This window comes from Astatotilapia calliptera, chromosome 11 (genome assembly GCF_900246225.1).
Source record: "Astatotilapia calliptera chromosome 11, fAstCal1.2, whole genome shotgun sequence".
Taxonomy (NCBI): Eukaryota; Metazoa; Chordata; class Actinopteri; order Cichliformes; family Cichlidae; genus Astatotilapia; species Astatotilapia calliptera.
In genome coordinates, this window is record NC_039312.1 from 22057316 (window position 1) to 22075521 (window position 18206).

General features: G+C 39.6%; 1 protein-coding gene across 5 annotated transcripts; it reads right to left on the bottom strand.

Annotated features, from left to right (window-relative positions):
* Nucleotides 1-45: 45 nt before the first annotated feature.
* On the bottom strand, nt 46-16179 carry epn1a (epsin 1a). 5 transcript variants are annotated; one of them, XM_026184835.1, is made up of 15 exons: nt 16080-16179; nt 15290-15339; nt 15087-15132; nt 11527-11687; nt 11147-11248; nt 10613-10771; nt 9171-9299; nt 8722-8842; nt 8460-8617; nt 8222-8293; nt 6946-7029; nt 5436-5715; nt 4636-4800; nt 4158-4400; nt 46-624 (listed from the first exon to the last, which is right to left on the bottom strand). In XM_026184835.1, the coding sequence occupies exons 5-15, from the start codon at nt 11213-11215 to the stop codon at nt 158-160; spliced, it is 1947 nt and encodes a 648-aa protein (XP_026040620.1). In that variant the 5' UTR covers nt 11216-11248; nt 11527-11687; nt 15087-15132; nt 15290-15339; nt 16080-16179; the 3' UTR covers nt 46-157. The 5 variants fall into 5 exon arrangements, with proteins under 5 accessions (XP_026040620.1, XP_026040621.1, XP_026040619.1 ...); XM_026184836.1 differs by lacking the exon at nt 16080-16179 and adding an exon at nt 15852-16073; XM_026184834.1 differs by lacking the exon at nt 15290-15339.
* Between the last annotated feature and the right edge of the window lie 2027 nt (nt 16180-18206).

Here is an 18206-nt window from a genome sequence, read left to right on the forward strand (position 1 = left end):
GTTTTTTTTCGTTTGTTTGTTTTCTTTAAATATAGAGATGTAGACATTTTTCTTTTTGGACACAAATTGCATTGGTGAGGGGGGGGGGGGGGACTGAAGGGGGCAGCAGGTATGACAGAGGAGGCTGAAAGGTGAGCCAAGTAGTGGTGACACTTCCTCAAAGAAGAAATGGGTTGGTGCTTGTGCCCGTCGTTCCTCCACCTCCCACTGATCCTCCAGCACCCATCACCCCTCCTGGTCCTGTGGGCCCACCCAAAATCAGCTGAGGAGGTGGTGCGACTCCGGTTCCCATCAGACCTGAGCCTGGGGGTGCCATTGGGGAGAGCCCGCTGTACGGCATGCTCATGGGGCTGGGCTGCATCATGCCCAGGCCCATTCCCGGAGCCCCCATTCCCATACTCATTGGCACCATGCCCATTCCTGGTTGCACCATGCCCAGCATGGGATTGGGAGGCACAGGACTGGTGCGGAGGCCGCTAAGGCCGAGTGAGGAGGGCTGAGGTGAGATGGAGGTCATAGGAGGAGCCACCCCAAAAGGGTTGGATGATGCAGGTGTTGGAGAAACCCCCCTACTGGAAATGGTACTGCCCGGAGTCACTGCCATGCCAGTAGCAGGAGATGAACCTGGGACAGAAGAAACACGTACACGGGATAAATCAAAGTTCACTCGTCTAACACATTTTTAATTTAATGTTATTATTAACATTGGCACAGTTTAATGTGGAGCTGGAGGCTGTGGAGTTGTATTAAACATGCAGACGATCTGTTAACGTAGTCTGATATCAGAATGGTTAAATTACAAATACAGCTTTCTAAAGGCTGACGGCAGCTGTCATATTTTACATGGAAGGAACAACTTGCAGCAGACAGAATGAGTCTAAAGGGGGGCAGGGGTGTACTAGACCATATTCATTACAAGGCTTTCATAACATTTTTCAGATTGAAAGTGAAAAGATATAAAAAAAAATATTATTTAGATTGCATTAATATTTAAAAAAAATAAAAAATAAAAGTTTTTTTCATGAGCCATTAAACTGACCCGAGGGTTGTTAGGTTGGTCAGTGAATTATTGTTAATATTAATTAACGTCTATACCAGGGGTCGGCAACCCTGGGCACGCTTGCCAGCTGGGTTAACTGATGGCATGGCCATAAGTGGACTGGCCATCGGGATACCGGACATTTGCTTGATGGGTCAATGGTAATTTTTCATTTTTATGGGCCGATTATTATTATTTTTTTGTAACAGCATAAACAATGAATGGTGGTGGATTGGCCAGATGCTGGCCGATGTGTAAAAATAACTCAGTTGTTTGGTGGTTGCTGTGGCAGAGGATCCACAGAGGCCAGCAGGTGGATGAGCGAAAGGGGAAGCAGGAGGAGGAGAGACCCGAGGCGGCCGCCGGTCCGAGTGTCAGGTGAACTGAACTTCCGATAAGAAGTTATGACCTGCAGTCTATCTGGGTCAGATATAAACCAAGTTTAGGTGTAGTTTATTTTCGTTGGGCTTACTTTTTACCGTCAGTTACAATAACTCATACTGCGTACTAGCTAGCATGACTGAGTTTCTATACAGCTGGGTGGGTGCTATGATGTTACTGATAGTGAACTTTATTTTATTCATAAGGTTAGTTAGTAGAGAAAAACAGAATCGTCTCGTATTCAGAGAAAATATTACACGTTTCATATGGAGCTAAAAAGAAACAAAGTTTGTCCCGTAAAGACACAAAGCTGGAGTTATTCTGGGTCTATACGCTGCACAGCTGCCTCTTCTCTCATTCTCTCCCCTTCCCTCTCCTGTTGCTACTCCAATCATGAAACTGATCAGTGATCAGCTTTTCTCTCGTTTGTTTTTTGTCCCAGTCCAGCCCTGGGCACGACATGCAGTGAATTAATCTGAGAAGGTGCATTCAAATAAATGGCCGGGCCAGCGGTGCACATCGCAAATTAGCTCACATAGACACAGTAGTTGTGCCGCTTCTTATTGATGGTATCTTAGCTAACAACCCCAACTACCAGATTCAACTTGTAATTGGCTAAAAATAACGTAGCCTACCGGTGAGAGGGACGTTGCTAGCTTTCCACATTCTGACACTTCAAAAGCTTCAGGAGCTGTCTGCTCAGCGCAGCATCAGCACCATGGAAATACATGGCTACCTCCGTAGACTTGAGACAGAATTCACAATAGGTTTTCTGGACTTTCAGGTGTATGGACCAATGTTTTCTTTTCTGATCAAACCAGAAAGCTTTAATGAGCAGCTGGATTTGTCTCGCATTAACTGGCTGAGTTAATGCAACATTGAAATGCAGCTGATTGAACTGGAAAGCTTGACTCTGTGGGGGTCAAAGTTTGCAGAACTACGAACGCAGCTGGAATCCACAGCTGTGCGTGTTCATGGAACTTGCATTTTCACCTGCTGGACATCACTACCTGACAGGTTTAACTGTCTTCAGAACATTGCAGAGGTCTTATTGACAGATTTTGGCTCTACATACTGTATCTGTGTGAGCAGATTTTCTCTCACACGAATAGTGTCCTCAGGTAGCCGTCTGAATGCTGGACACTCGGAGACCTGTGTCTCTGAGTGGGAGACCAGAAATCACATTAACATGTGTGTCTCTGCATTAACAAACATGCCATATTGGCCCAGTTAATTTTTCTTATCATTGTTGTGAGGAGACCATAAATAGCATTTGCATTTCTGTTGTACAGTTCATTTGCTGTTATGAAGTTCTTGTTATGGATAAAAAGTGTCTGTTTTTTGTTTCAAAATAGCTGATAACTATTCGCTGATAGCTGCCAACATCTACAAACAAATATAATTTTACAAAGTGGTTCTATATAGTGTGAAACTGTTAATATAGAGCGTTATTAAATTTATTGCTAATGCAATCATTTGGCACATTGACTTCTGAGGAAAGTTTAGACGGCACACATCATCAGAAAGGTTGCCTACCCCTGGTCTATATCATAACATCATCCTTATTAACATCAGAAAGCCTTTAAGACATAGTAAAGATACATTTTTACTGGCTTAGTTCACATAGCCAGATATATTAAGATATATATGCAATGATCTTTCACAGTATTTGAGATTATTATATATTTTTTGCAATTAAGAAAATGTTTTCTTTAAAAAAAAAAAAAAACTAACTAAATGTGAATATGGCACGCACATACAATTAAAAGGGTTGCGTTTTGTCTTTGCTTTGCTAACAGACGTTTTATGGAATTAATTTTTAATACATTGCACTTTCTAAAAGAGCAGTTCATTCTGAAACTTCTGTGTTTTTTGCCATTATTGTCTGTGTTTGGTCGGTAACGATGTGTGGATTGTGATTAAGAAGAAGTTTCTCGTTATCGAATCAGAAAATGCCACAAACGTTATTTGTAAACCACAATAATGAATAAAAGAATGGAGACAGTTTGACATCTCCGAGTTAAAATCTCGCAGAGAAGATTAAATCAATTTTCGCCATGTTAACCTAGAAGTTTTAAAATTTTAGCAAACAAAAAAGCAAAACAATATTTTGGACTTCAGCCTGGTTTCTGCATGTTGATCAGATATTATGATATTGTGACATGTGCATGAAAGTGAGGCAAATGCAAAAAAAATAAATAAATAAAAATGAAGAGACGGGAGCTGAATTAGTAAACTGATCGACCAAATTAATCAGAAACCACTGTGATAATCATTTTACATCTTCATTTTGTTTTTATTTCCCTGACAAGCATGTTTTAAATTCATTTTTCATCTTTCAAATAAAATACTCATATTTTGTTTCAGTCCCACAAAATAAAGGTGGAAACGCAAACATTTGCTCTTACATTTTACTTTTACAGTTACTCAAATTTTAATTTTACATTTAAACAAATAAGTTATATATTTTCTACTGATTTATTAACTCAATGATTTTCTTTCCTTTTTCAATTTCTGTAAATGCTTCCATAGGCTGATAAAAGGTACGCCCCTAAAGTTTGCAAAGCCCCATTACACAGCAGTTTCATGTTAATGTCAGTCATTTTCATATAAATGCTTACAGAAATTCATGAATATTCCAGGCTCTCCCTAAATACGAGTCACAGGAATTCAGCGAGACTGAATTTGTCTTTCTGGACACAAAACGTCGAGCTCATGAAGTTCAGCTGTAACTAACCTGTGTTCTGAAGGAAGGGGTTGTGTGCTGATGAGGACGAGATAGAGGGAGGCGGTGGCTGTTTGGGTTTGGGTTTAGACGGCACCAGAGAATCGAGATCCACCAGTGCTGCGTTGGGGCCCAGGAAGGACTCGGGAGTCTTCCGAACAGGAAGTGAAGAACCAAGAGAGGACAGGTCAAAGGGTACCGGTGAGCCTGTGCTGTCAGCGCCTGCTCCTGAAGATCCTAGTTGCTCTGGATCTCCTAAGCGAGGTAATGAGGAGCAGAAAGAGTAAATCAGACTCTTAAAAACGCACTCATAACAGCAAAAAACAATATCCGAGTACATACTCACACAAAGGAGGATGAAATGTTAGACAGGACAGCTGCTGAGTGCATGCATTTGGAAATTTGTGTGCAAAATATGTCAATTCTGTTTACAATTTTGCGCCAGAACCCGAGCATGTGAGAGTTCACGTAGTTTTAAGTGTCAATGTACCTGTGCCGTTAGTGTGTTTGGCGGAGCCACTCCAGATGTCAGAGGTGATGGGGTCAGAGGCAGGGACAGGCCCGTCCTTTGCCCAGGGGTCTACTGGCCCCCCGGAGGAGGAAGTGCTGGGAGGCAATGGAGGACCCCAGGGGTCAGCACTGGGGGGGGTCACAGCTACAGGGGAGGGAAGGACACGCAAGGGAGGGGAGGGTTAACACAACACCTTACAGGTAAAACTCACAATAAGGCGGGGACAGGAAGCTGGGCTGGGCAACAACAGAGGTGTTTCTCTCTCCTCAACCTCTCCATTGTTAACTTTCCAGGAGGACTGATGCAACTGACAGCCACATTACTTACTCCTAAAGATAATCTGAAACTTATCGGAGGTAAAGGAGAGATAAGAAGCAACCTTATACATTTAAAAAATAAATAAATAAATAATAGATAAATAACTGAAAAAGGCATACAGAGGGCAAGAGAAGAGAAAGCTCTGGTTGAGACAGCCACAGTCAGTCCTGAGTAAAAACAAGAGGATAAAAATCCCTGGTTTAGACACAGAGGGGGAATGGCATGCTTGCTTTCATCACTACAAAGAGAAAGCATGTATAGACGGATGAAAAGATCAGCTATGACAGCATGGTGACATGTATGAGGGGAAATGCAACCGTGGAGTGAAGGGGAGAAAAAGTCTCCACATCCTCTTTCACCCACAGAGACAAGGTTCTGTTTTAATCACCAGCAACAAGTACAGTCCCACCCACCTGACTGCCGACAGAGGTCAAACATGACCACGGGTCGAAGATCCTTACCTGAGCTTCCCCAGGGGTCGACGTTGTTTACTTTGTTGGATGATTCACCCCATGGATCTGGAGGAGGAGCTATAACAGGCGGAGCTCCCCCACCCCAAGGATCAGAGCTTGTAGGGGATGTGGGTGATGCTACCCCCCATGGATCTGTGGTGGCTGTGCCCCACGGGCCCGAGGCGGCAGAGGCAGAAACTGTGGGTAGAGGTGAGGGCCCGGCGGAGCTCACGACAGGAGCAGCAGGGGTCCCCCAGGGGTCCACAGCACTCAGCTCCATCAGAGCGCTCTGTACAAGAGAACATTTAATGAATTAATGCTTGCACAGCTGATGGACATCATTACACACGGTTCACTATGCCAGCACATTTATCATTTTCTATCAGTCTTATTAGCCTGTTCTCTCTCTCGGGCATTCATCAATAGTGCTGATGAGATGTAAAACCACAGAAGGAGAATTGTTGGCATCTCTCCTCTGTCAGCACCAACTTTTCTTTCGCTGTTTTTTGCACATTTTTAAAATTATTTATTACTTGAGTTGGGACTTAAATGAAAGTGATTTCAATCTTTGTTTCAAAAGTTTAGTTTTCCAAATAGTTTAGGGAAGTAAGCCTTAACCAAACTGCTCACTGTGTGGGCGGTTAAAGGCCTTCTTCCTCTCCATTGTTTTTGCAGAGGCTTCCATTTTTCTTATGTGTGTTTGGTCTTTTTAAGCAACTATTTTACATGAATAAAATTGGGATAATCTCAAATGTTGGCTTGTATGAACCAAGGATCAGGGGAGTAGAACCTCAGGTGACATTCTGAGGTTAGATAATAGTGTTCTGATAAAGGAGAAAATTGAAAATTAGAAATATTAATTAATTTATTATTAAAAATAATAATAGCTGTTAGTTATGCTTTGAAGACCATCTGCAGTCTCAACAAAGATGCCTTTTTGGTAGAAAATTCTGGCAACGGCTGAACTGATTTTTATTACTGTAGAGGAGAAAAAAACTGAATGAAAGCACAAAGGTATCTCACATTTCAGAGAATGATTAATGTGTCTTAAGCTCTGAAACTTGAAAGACCTGAAGGGTTGTGTAACACTGAGGAGTAGCTTTGGACCCAAAGCTTTCTTACGAACGAGCGGATTATTGCATCAGTCATGATAAAATCTACGCACTGTGCGTTTTATGGAGCACAATGTGTCTCCCCAGTACAATGAAAACATTGTGTGTTTCCAAGCTTCATGCAAATTTGAATCCTTAGCAACACTGCTTACACATGAAGTCAAATAAGACACCTGATAATGCTTTCACGTACCATCTGCTTTTTTCTTTTTGCTGAACAGTCCATCTGTATTTTACCAACACCTTTAGTATCTGAAAGTTTTCACTTCAAGTCAAGTCACACTTTGTTAATCAGACACACAGCTAACAAAGCTGAATTTACTCATGGAGACACACACAGACCCAAGTAAAGCAGATGATCCAATGCAGCTTCTCTATATTCATTAAAACAAAACAAAAACACCCACCTCTTCTGGTTTTGGTTTCTCCCTCTTGCTCTCCTCAATAGCCATCTGCAGTCTCAGGTCATCACCTCTGCGCAGCCGCTCCTCCTGCCAATCACAAACACACAATTATATCCATCAGCAAACTCCAAAAACGCACCACAGGCACAGATTCATTAAATCCACACTGAAGGTCAGTATGAGCGAAAGAGGAAACCCTAACCTTTAATCATGATTCAAAGGCAAAAGATAAGGCTGTTCACACAATGTGTGTGAAGAGCTTGTAATTTTTACACAGCTTAACACAATTTAGATTACAAGCGCTGTCACGCGGCATCCTAAAACTGAAGACGGTGGCAGGAAGATGTCTTAGACATGGGTAGGCAAAACGGCTCCTGAGAGGGAGGATACAGGTGCAAAAGCAGCTGTGGTTCGTTTGTTTGCTATCAAATGCTGCCATGGTGAATACTCCAACTGCTGTGTGGGTTTTAACTGCCTGCACCAACAATGGTATCAGTTCGGTAGCTGCGCACAGCAGAGCTTCTTTATCACCTGAAGGACAAAACTTTTATAGTAGAAATAGAAAGCCTTTTATATGAAATCAATAACAATTAATTTCAGCTCAGATGGAGATCTTGAACATCAACTTAAGATCCTGCCTATTGCCACCTTTATTCTAACACATTTCACTGAGGACTGACAGCATAACACAGACTTATCTGCAAGACAACAGATCGTCTTTAATGCCAGTAAGCAACATTAACATTAAATCTGAAAGGCTAAACTAGTCTAGTTTTACAGTAAGTGCAGGACTGCAAACACTTGATGCAGACAAACAAGGTTAGCACTCAGTAAACACAGAAACAGGAAGTTACAACAGCAGGAGGGTGTTAGAGGTTAGGAAAGAAATGTTTCAAATCAAGACTAGGGTTAAGTGCATGCTATCAGAGACGGCAATGAGAAAGAAAGAATAATCAATACTTGCAAGCCACTCATTGTTAATAAATTATGGCAAATATTTGCAAGTGACATGCAAATTCTAGATGGCAGATGATTAATTTGTTAGGTGCACGTTTTTCTTGCAGTTTTAACACATCTTGATGAGGTTCTGAAAAGCGCCTCTTAGGATGCGACTTTTTAAACTGAATTACTGCAACAGGATTACTGCAAATACGAGCATTAATTCATTTTTTCTTGATCGATCAATACTTGACATTTGCTTGAGAAATTCCATTTGACAGAAAGACAGATAGTTGATGACTGGCTCTCCAGCCAGCTGGACACACTCTCTGCCCCTGACCTGTTGGTGAATCTCTTTGCTGAGTGTGAGTGCATAGCGGAGCTCTGCATCCTCCAGAGGGTCCGTGCTATTCTGGGGGAGTTCAGGGGTTAAATGGTGAGAGCAAAGCTAGGTGTGCTGCATGTACAATATTTGTAAAGCCTTTGTGTACATAAGTGACGTGTACATTAGACTGACTGCAAACTTATCTGAAGTAAAGGACCAGTAAGCTTAGCTCAACAGGTCTACTTGGTGTTACCTGCTCTGCCTCTTCTTTACTCATAGCCAAAGCCAGCTGGAGCTGCAGATCTTCTTCTCCAGAGCTCTGTGGCCAAGCCTGCTCACTATCAGCACCCCCAGAGTGTGAGCCCAGCGACAGGCTGCCCCCCAGGCTGGGTGCTGAGGGGGCTGAGGAGGCTAAAGTGGAGATAAATATGCACAGAAGGGACCAAACCCTCTTATAAATACTGCAACTGTGACCACTGGATCAGTCTGTTAACTACTTAGAGTAGGTGTCTCACCACTGGAGGTCTGTGCCATCTTCTCTTTGGTTTTCAGGGCGTGGATCCTCTCCTCTCTTAGTCTCTCTTCATCTTTTAACAGCGTCACCAACTGTTTGGCTTTCTCTCGAACATTCACACCCTGGAAAAACAAAGCGAACCACTGTTAATTTAATACATAACATAAAACAGATACAAAATCAAGTATAAAAGCAGTTACTTACACAGCATACTGTATTGATTTAAAAAATGTTTTAACTCAAGCAAAGCTCATTTATCAACAACCAATAAAACTTATGGCTGGCTTTGTGTAGTTGCACAACAGGTCAGAGACACCTAGTCAAACATGCTGCTTGTAGTTTAGTCAAGGACGTTTTACAGAGTGCGCCTGCATTCCACAAACGTGGACTTTAATCACCACTGACTTCTCCTTTCCATTCAGCTTTGAATGCATGGGTGTGTCTGTGTACCTGGTCTTTGCCATCTCGGTCTATGTACTGGAAATCCTTGAGGGTCTGGACTGCGTAAATGTTCTCTCGGCACTGCTGGGCAACACGTTCTGAACCAGTTTTGATCAGGTACTCCATAAGAGTCATAGCCTAGAGAAAATGGAGAGAACTGTAAATTTTCAAATACAAAAATTCCCAAAAAGAAAATAAACATCTTACACACAAAAATAAAAACAAATATTTGAGCTTTCGGTTTTTAAATCCCGCACATAATTACTGACCATCTCTGTACTACAGACATAACTACGCCATGGATTCCCATCCAAAGCCCCAAACCTTTTTAGGTGGCAATTATTCCCTGCTGCAGACACTCAAACATTGCGGATAAGTAGTTATTCCTGGAAAACTTTTTTTAAAGGGCACATAGGTAGTGCACTCTTTGGTAATGTCCTGTAAACAAACCTGCGCAGTCATAAAAAAAGAAAAGAAAACAGAACTGCACACAGCTTCAAGCAAAATGTCTGATGGGAGACTTTTTGTTGCTTGGACCCAAGCAGCGCACTTGCAGACACTGAAACTACAAAACATCTAAGGGTGATGTGTCTACCAAGCAGTTTTTTTAAAGACTATGGCTGTGCAATTAGGTGAACCTTAATTTCGGTTTCCACGACTTATTAACACAAGCTGATTCTGATAGAAAGATTATTATGCTGCACTCTGTTTTGGACATTCCTTTCCTTTACTGTAACCTCTATATAAAAGTCCACATTTACTTCCAGCCAGGCAGCAGATTTAGTTTGGTTCACATTTATTTCTTTATTTAGTTTTTCAGTTGAATTAAAGTTAATGGAAATACACTTGTATAAAAGACATCATTCTTCTTTTACGTTTAGTCAGTCGATTTTTGCAAAACCAAAAATTAATTGTAATCTTACTATTTAATACAATAATTGTGACTATGAATTCTCCTATAATTGAGGCACTTTCCTTCCAAAGGTCTGTAAGAATTGTGCCATATTTTTACACATTTCAAAAAGGCTGCGTTCGCCACTGTCAGCTTTTACCAAGGCACCTAATGAAGGAGGGGTGGCATAAATACTATGTCAACCAATAGTCACAGTGGTGCTCTGTGTGTGTAAATACCACGAGATTAGTATGAAAATAATACTTGCAGGAACATTTTGGGTCTCTCGGTTAAGCAAAAAGACAGAAATATGCAGAAAAAAAAAAAAGGTTGCACACTGCAAAGTCCCAGATTCGCCCTTTTTATTAAACCAGATATCTGATGAACTGTTCCAAACAACTTACTTTTAAATATTCACAATTTAAGTAGCATGCTTTATTTCCTTTGGATGAAATAATGAGATAATGATATGCTATATTTTGGAGTTTTCCCATTGTGTTTACGGTCTTGTGTTTAATCTGTATTGTTATTCCCCAACTTCACTTCTGGACTCACAAACCTTGTACACATGTCTCCAATTCTTGCCGTGGTCATTGAGGCGCTTCCACACCATGCTCATGATTTCCGAGAAGGCCACGACATTGTAGGTAAGATCAGCGATCTCTGACATAAGGGAGCTGCTGGGGCCCCATGGGTCATTCGACGTTGCCTCCCTAACCTGGACACAAGAACACACAAAAGGGATAAACCATTAATTATTCCACTCAAACCGACTGAGATGGGAATTATTTCAGACATTACTTTGTGACATGTTGGTGCACAGTGTTCTGAGTAACAAAATAAATTCAATCAGATCACAAGCTGCAGAGAATAATGAATGGGTACGATATGATTAGATTAGCTCATTCTCTACATAACAAGGGGAAGAGTGAGGAGGTTCTCCAAAGAAATATTAGATTATCGGAATCCGCATAATCTCATCATCTGTGTGGCAGAGATGCATTTGCTACACTTAAGTCCTAGATACAAAATGGGAATGTGTGCAGAAAATGAAACAGAAGAAGAAAAGCCAGCTAAGAAGCCAAGAGACAACCTTGATTTCAGCCTCTGAATAGTTGTGGACGATGTTCTTTACTTGTCGCCGTAGCGATGAGGTCGACATGGCAACGGTCTGGCCACTGAGCTCTGTTGAAATCTGAACAGCAGATGGGCAAGACGAAATGTAAAGTATAGTTAGTACAATACAAATAATACAAGTTTATTTCCAGCGCACACAAATCAACAAGACTTACAACCAATAAAACAACCAGCAAGAAAGACGATGAAGACTTGAAATACTCGTAAGGAAGTGTGCGTATACAAGAGTCTGAAAGAAAGAGCAGCAGACTTTAAGAAGAACAATCAGTGAGTGGAAGATGGCATTGGTAACCCAAATCAGCATCAAACGAGGAATAAAGACAATATCATGCACACCTGTTACACAAGACTGATGCAGGAAAAGGGTCTCTCCTCTTGGTATATTGCCGTTCCTCTATCTTGGCTGCCACTCATTCATGGAGTGCTTTGTCTCGGTTTGTCTGTTTCTTCCCGTGGCAACATTGGGTCCCAAAACCACAGACTAAGGGGGATGAAAACTAGGGAGCAGGATTGAGATTAATGTAAGTGTAAATGCATTGTGACTTGGATACTTCTGCTACAGCACAGCAAGCAGCCTTAAACTTAATCTGTCACTAAAGCTAAAGAAACCATTTATAAAAATTTTAAAAAACAAAAGGACAAAGGAGATATTCAGCAACAAATATCACATGATCTGTTGCTGATCCACACATGCTTCACAGAGACACAACTTATCAGTTACAAGCTTTTTCTCTTATTAGAGCAAACAGCTTAAAAATAGGAATGCAGTCATTTTAAATATGACCATCTGACTGAAAGCTAATACAGGTTGTCTTTTTATTTACTTGTCAAGTGAAGAGAAACATTACAATCTAACTATAAATAATTATTCAGTGAGTTTTAAAGTCTGTTTTCTCTTCTTTACATCTTCTTTGAAGATTTACCCCAGGCCAAACTGATAAATAATGTTTACTGACAATGTTAAATTCCATCTTTAGAAGCAAAAAATAAAAGTAATCAGTAAAAAGAGCAAGAAAGCGTGAATGAAAACAAAGTAAATTTATGACAGAAATGTAGCAGTGAATTTAACTGGATGCGATTTTACAGAAAAAGATGGCGTTCACACTTTCAGGCAAACCATTTTGGCTCCTCAACCTTGATTCCTTAACAAAGTCAATAATTTAGTTTTCACATCTAAACATCTAGGCAACTTCCAGCTTCACACCAGACTAAATTTATACAAGAGTTGCACTAAGATAAATATTTTAGAAGGGATCCGTTTACTTAACTTCAGGTACTCTAATCATTACACTGCCACAAACTTTAATCTTGAACCCATATTTGCAGGCCTCAAGAGCAGAACCACGGATTATTAAAAACAACATATCATCAACCAGTGCTGACACTAATCAGAGACAGAGTCACGTATGGATGTCAAGAAAATGACACGCATGGTTAAAACAAACTATAAACTTGAGACGGATTTTAAATGAGTATTTTAATTCGAAGAGATTGATACCCACAAGTGTGGGAAACCTTATGGTGCAATAACGTATAGTTTCTGTTTTGCAACACCACTGACAGTTCCTGAATTTGGTCTAAGAAAAAAAAACAAAAAACCATGGACTTATTCTGTTTGCTGATGGAGAAAGAAAAAAGGCACGCAGAATGATTTTTGTGGATCAACAGCACATCCCTCACTACCTGCTGAGCTTTTTTTAGTATCCGATTGCTCACGCATCAGGTTGAAACACTGTTGCTGACCAGATGCAAGCTCTCACTGCCACAATCTGCATTTTCCTTGCGTAACAGATGCTACCTCAGCTTGTGCCACAAAAATACAGTCAGGTCCATAAGTATTTGGACACCGACAGAAGCACTGAAGGGGCTAGCTACACTTTTCTGATGTGAACAGAGGCAAAATTACAAAAACTATCACTCTCAAAACACTTATGGATCTAACTGAATAAAGGCAATAAAACATATCAAAATAAAGGAAGCACATTGTCTTTCCTTTATAATATAATAAATATCAAATTTTCCCCACCCACTGTATGAGGACCTTCCCCCAGGTGGCAAACCAGCACTGGCAAGAAACATTGCCGCTCTTTCCGTTTCTCCGGATTCAAGCAGATCCTTCTTCATACTGAACCAATAAAGTAAAGAAACTGACTTCTACAAACAGCATGCTGGTTACAAACTTGAGATTAGTTAAAGAACGAAAGAAAAATAAGATTTTAGCTCTGACTGCTTGTTACTTATTAAAATAAGTTGTAACTTGCAGTAATAAATCAACCTGCTGACAATGTTTAAACCAGTGGTTCCCAAATAGTGTGGCTGGATAAAAAAAAATGATTACTGTAACTGCACAAGAAGTAACCAATGAAATTCAAATGTACTACATTAGTTGACATGAAATGACCTGATTGAGAGTGAGGAGGATCAAATTTGCACAGTGGTAAAACTGATCACTTTTTTGTATAGAGAAAAACACATACAACCACTTCAAGATCAAGAACTGTTAGGAGGAAAAAAAAAATACAAAAAAATATACTTTTTTATAGCTTCAGCTGGACTGGGATGTTAATAGGCCTTTATTTTCTGTAAGGTATTAACAAATGTGAACGCTGTGCCACACAAGCAAGACACACCTGAAAACCAGATCTTGAGAGAAACTCCGACTACTAAGTTGCATGTTTGTGGAGCTTACTGGAGACCAAAAAAAAAAAAAAAAAAAAAAATTGTAGGTGTCACACTTAAAAGTGCTTTCATCTGACACAACAGCTAAAACAGTCATTCACACCATTTTAGCTGACATAAAGGCTAGTTTCTGCAGATATAAACACTGGTTTAAAGTTTGAAAACTGCTGGGTCATTCCATCACAAAACAAAGTGGGCCTTCTGCTCGAACATCGCAGATATCCCTAAAAATGAGATGGTCCAAAGTTTGGATTTATATTAATATATGAAATACTTCTCTAGCTTACACTTTGAAATTTGGGACCATGTTTGAATGAGCATACCTCAGCAAATATTAAAGATAAATACCTGAAATTTACTATATCAAATGATGAATCGGGATCTGTAATTTCAGACAAATACAGAGTATTTTCTAACTAAAATATGGAGGGGGAAAATGAAAGCCATCTTGTAAATTCCCATGTTTATTCACATACTGATAAAAAAAAAAAATTTAAAAAAAAATCACATTGCAAAAGCCAACTATTAATAATTTCTGAGTGATATATAATTTTATTTCACAATTACACAAAATGAAATGTGTAGAATATTGTTTTGACATGAAATTCTTAGTTAATTCATAATCCAAATATAGTAAATTTATAGTTTCCAGAGTTTCAACTGAGAAAATTTTGTTAAATACATGCACGTTCTTAATTTTCAAGACCTACTGCCCTGTATGACTCAGGTTAGGTTTAAAATATACAAAGAATATTAAAAATGCAGTGAAAATGTACAAAAAAAGACAGGCACATCGGACAAGGTTGAGCAGAAAATGTTCTTAACACTTGGATGATTTAGGATGGTTTGGCCCCAGTGTCACGTTCAAAAATGCCTTCATCTGACCACACAGCTAAAACTGTCATTCACACCATTTCAGCTGTGTGAAAACCATTCGATTACACATTTTAAATGGATTTTAAATGGCACAAACTTAAAGCCTTTAGTTTGGATACTATATGAAAAACATAACCGCTCCAAAGATCATTAAGTGTTTTACATGAGCCTGACAGCTATAAGGGGTTCAGATTTGTAGGTCAGATAAACATGAGAGCATGTTGCATAACTGAACAGAAAGCAACCATTGCAAAAGTCAGTTCAGAGACTCCTGAAGCCCAGTGCCAAAGTTCAGACACGCCAGCTAATCCGTGATAACCATGATAAGTGACATAACATACCTTTTATATAGCTCCTCTTCTCGGATATCGTCAGTCTGAAGCCACACTGAAGGAAAAAAGATCCCCCACAAAGTTTCATCAGAAGCACTACAGTACACACTTTATCAGCCTCAAGCGCCAAAAATACACAGATCTCTCACTTATATCACATACAGAACAAGCGATAAACGATCTGCTGTAGCGTTTATTTACTCATAACTCACGTCACAGGAAGCTGCTCTATATGAAGGATGGATTGTATGGTTGAAGCCAACTAAAAAAGGCGAAAAGCAGGCATAAGTGTTAACTGATTTATTCCTCCTATCACTCATATCCAGCTAACACTGCACAGCCTCCCGAAGACGTGACCCCCACCCAGATAACGTTAACGACCCTGCCAGGCAGATGCTGAGCTCCCTGTCACACCTATTAAGATAGCAGGCTAACTAAATGACATGTTAGCAACCAAACTGTCATCTAACGTTTTTCTAGCTGCAAGCAAACGATAATGCCCGCTGTAAAATGGCACACACGGGTATTAAGCGAACATTTTTATGTCGCAGAGGCTTAATTTATCGACTAAAGCTGAGCACCAAACTCTCTTATTCCCAGCTAAGCTAATCGAAACTGTTTGCGATCACTTTGCTATCAAAAAGTCTGGGTGTAGTACTAACAGGTGCACGGAGGGGTTTAGTTAGGCACAAAAAAGCGGGGTAACTAAACAGAACGAGTCGCTCCTGTCCCAGCGCTGAATTACCCCAAAATCGATAAAAAGGTGAAGGTTACCTGCCACTTTGACTGATAAAAGAAATCACTTTGCTGCTGTTGCTGTTCGGACACATTAGCCAGCTAGCCTGGTAGCAGTTAGCTGTTGCTAGTTCGCTACATGACTGACAGACCGTATGAGCTCCAGCTTCACGTCCTGCTTTGGGACACTACTGAATACACGCATTCAAGAGTCGAAAAAGGCTGACAACCCGGCACAATAAATATCTAAAATAAATGTCTACTGACCCTGCTGTAGCTTGAATGTACGAGGAGATGGCCGAATTTCCGCTTCCGTTCTCGCCTACAGGAAAGACCGCACCCCCTGTAGCTTTGTTTTCCTGTGATGGTAGTAGGAGACTCATGAATTATTAATTGAGATGAAATGAAAGTCTCAAATAAAGAGACATCGAAATGATTGTTTATTACCGTTTAATACGTAATACGGGGTACGTTTTTACATCTGAGATAAATTTCCTCTTTAATATTCATTTTGTGTCAAAGGGAAGAACTCACATCCTCTTTTTTGTCATTATTTTTGATTTGGGAGACGTTTGTTCCACGTTTTCCAGACTTCTCAGAGATTAAAAAAAAAAAAGATTTTGTGTGGCTAATAGAAAAGAAAACTGTTTGATACTATACAAGGTGTCTCTCTGGTTTCATTTTTAAAAATCCTAGATGAGGAACTCGTTTTACTATTGGCAAGAAAATGGAGAACTTGCCCCTGATTTTATATTTTTACATTGTGATAGGAGGTTTAATATTAGACAAAGATTACCCAAAGAAACACAAAATGCAGTTTTTAAATGATGATTTCATTCATTAGGGTAATCCAAACCTAGCTGGCCCCTCCTCAGTAAAGGAACTGTTAATTAATGTGAACAACATTTTTTTTAGAAAGCACAGTTCAGTTTCTTTAGCTGTCTCCAGGACTGATTATTGCCAGCCTGTTGATTCGAGAAATCACTTAAATCGTTCCTGTCTGACCAAGTGAAATAGGCTAAAAGATCCCAAAAAGGAAAGCTTCACACCACAACCTAAAGAAATAGCTGAGAAACACAGTCATCAACATCAATCAGTCTGGAAAGAGTTACAAAGCCATTTCTAAGACTTTGGGACTCCAGTGAACCATGGTGAGAGCCATTATCTACAAATGGAAAAAAAAAAAGTGGAATAGTGGTGAAGCTTTCCAGGAGTGGTCAGCCAACCAAAATTAGTCTAAGAGCACATTAATGACTCACTCAAGATGTCACAAAAGAAGTAAAACTAACAAAGCATTTCATAAAAGAACATCATACCATCATTCAAACATGGTCGTTTTAATGTGATGGTCTGGGGCTGCTTTTCTGGTTCAGGGCCTGGGCGACTCGCCATAATTGATGGAACCATGAATTCTGCTCTCTACCAGAAAATCCTGAAGGAGAACATCCAGCCATTAATTTATACCCTGAAACTCAAAGTGAATTTGGGTTATGCACCAGGACAAAGCTTGCTAACTGTACAGTACTCTGTTTATAGCAACCATTGTCCATATGTTAAATTGTGTATGTTTCTGTCCTGTGTACTGTTTGTTTGTATATGTGTCTTTCTGGCTGCTGTTACAACCAAATTTCCCCTTGTGGGACAATTAAAGGATTATTCTATTCTATTCTATTCTATTCTATTCTATTCTATTCTATTCTATTCTATTCTATTCTTGTTTGACGATTTTGAAACATGTAAGTAAACTGTAAAACCTAATATTGTGCTTAATTAAAAACATTAAGTAGACTGAACTCCGTTTTTGTCAGCTTGTTAGAATTCAGTTTAAGTTACCAGCAGCTTTTGTTAAAAAAAAAAAAAGCTGATTAATAACTCTAACTTTATTTGAATTGGCTTAAATTAAGAAAATTTAAGCTGGAAATTTTGCTTTTCAGTGGTGCAATGTAACTAAGTTAATTTACTCTGTGCTGTACTTAAGTAGGTTACATCTCACAGGCAGCTTACTTTACTTGAGTGTCTGGCCTTTTATGCCTCTCTCTATTGCTGCCTCTCTATGGATATTTTATATTTTACTTCATTATCTGACAGTTTATACTACTGTTGGAATTTTGTATGTAAAACATACAAATAAGTCACCCAACTAAAATCATTAATTATTAATTAGTTCATATATTTTTGATCGTTTTTTCTTGTTGACCTTTTTTTTTTTGTAGTTTGTTATGTTTTTGTTTCTAGATAAAAAACAAAGAAGTAGATTGAGAGAGTGTATCTCAGGTCAATACAAATGCCCTCATAATTAAAAAAAAACAAACATATGAAATGGTCATTTTATTTTTGTTTTAATGGTCATTTTATTTTGCGTGATTGGTGGTGCCTGTTTTGTGGTGGTAATCC

Coding starts and splice junctions, on each gene's coding strand:
- epn1a (XM_026184834.1), bottom strand. CDS start 11,215: ATGTCGACCTCATCGCTACGGCGACAAGTAAAGAACATCGTCCACAAC. Junction 10,772..11,146: donor ATTCAGAGGCTGAAATCAAG/GTTGTCTCTTGG, acceptor TCTTGTGTCCAG/GTTAGGGAGGCAACGTCGAA. Junction 9,300..10,612: donor ATTGGAGACATGTGTACAAG/GTTTGTGAGTCC, acceptor CATTTTCTCTAG/GCTATGACTCTTATGGAGTA.